This window comes from Anoplophora glabripennis, unplaced genomic scaffold, assembly GCF_000390285.2.
Source record: "Anoplophora glabripennis isolate ALB-LARVAE unplaced genomic scaffold, Agla_2.0 scaffold4142, whole genome shotgun sequence".
Taxonomy (NCBI): Eukaryota; Metazoa; Arthropoda; class Insecta; order Coleoptera; family Cerambycidae; genus Anoplophora; species Anoplophora glabripennis.
In genome coordinates this window covers 2908-4184 of record NW_019420216.1, presented here as the reverse complement: position 1 = coordinate 4184, position 1277 = coordinate 2908, and the positions used below count along the sequence as shown (strand labels likewise).

General features: G+C 32.7%; 1 protein-coding gene across 1 annotated transcript; it reads right to left on the bottom strand.

Annotated features, from left to right (window-relative positions):
* Nucleotides 1-255: 255 nt before the first annotated feature.
* LOC111692853 lies at nt 256-1234 on the bottom strand. The gene is made up of 2 exons (XM_023456979.1): nt 453-1234; nt 256-396 (listed from the first exon to the last, which is right to left on the bottom strand). Exons 1-2 carry the CDS (start codon nt 630-632, stop codon nt 256-258), a joined length of 321 nt encoding a protein of 106 aa, XP_023312747.1. The 5' UTR covers nt 633-1234.
* Nucleotides 1235-1277: the final 43 nt, after the last annotated feature.

Below are 1277 nucleotides of genomic sequence, written 5' to 3'. Positions count from 1 at the left end.
TCCGACAAATTTTCAGGCGCTTTTTTCCAGTTCGACAACCGAAATATGTCGCTCATCGCAGGTTAGGTTTTCCGATTACAAAATTTCGGACACAAATACCAAGTACTAAAATAGTAGTTTCTTTATCAAAATATGACATTGTCCGACAAAAATAGTGGATCATATTGCTAATCCGACAAAAAAAACGATTAATTTTATTACATATTAAACATTATATTGCATCTTATGACAAATATTCACTTTTAAGTTTGTAATTCAGAAAATAGTATATTTAGGACGCAAAGACATATAAAGTCTTAATAAAGGCAAAGCAGAGAACTCTTTTTCATCCGATATCTTCATATTCAAAAGTTCCTGACTTCTGCATCCTCCAAAATAACACATAATCAAAACAACCTAAAATAAAAAAAGGAAATAAATACACACAGAAAGGAAAATAAGAAAAAAATTACCTTATGCAATAAATGAATTTCATTAGGAGCGTTCTTTAGAAATCTGATAACATCATTAGGAGATAAAACAGCAGACTTTTTCGGCTTATAACTCTTACTCTTCCGTTTCAAAAAAGCCTCTAGTTCATTGAACTTGGCGATATCTCGTTTCTCATGTATATTCACCTTCGATTTTAGCATTGACCATTTAGTTCATAAAGAATTCGGACAATACGTTTCTGACTGCAACGAATAAACAAAATTACTACCAAATCTACCGAAAAACATAGAATATTCCTTACCAATTCTTGAAAATATGCCAGTAATACAGTTTCAGTGGCATCTTTTGGCATAACATTATTCCGTGTCAGCCACTCCAGATATATCTTGTATTCTTTTTGGTATACGGCTTCACTTTTCGATGGAATTAATGATTCTCTTGCTTTTTCAGCTTTTTTCAAAATCTGCTCCATTATATTTGGGGTAGAAAACACGTTTTTAACGCAAACACAGCTTGATAACAAAGTACTGTTTATAAGCAAGTAACAATTCTGTTTATAAACACGTAACATAGCAACAACCTAGCAACAACAAAACTCTTATAATCAATGGTACCTGATTCAAATATACTGGGAAGGTAATAAATTGGTACATTTTTTCCGTTTTAAAAATAAACAATATTTTATTGAAATCGGTCAGAAATAAAATTATCTATGTACCACGGGAATTAATGAGCCTTAATAACCTCAGGCAATTGCTGTCCCTCGGGCGGGACGCCCTCGGGACGCAAACTTTGCCATCGGTAATTAAGGCCCTTATAATTCCCTAGGTACATAAATAACTATT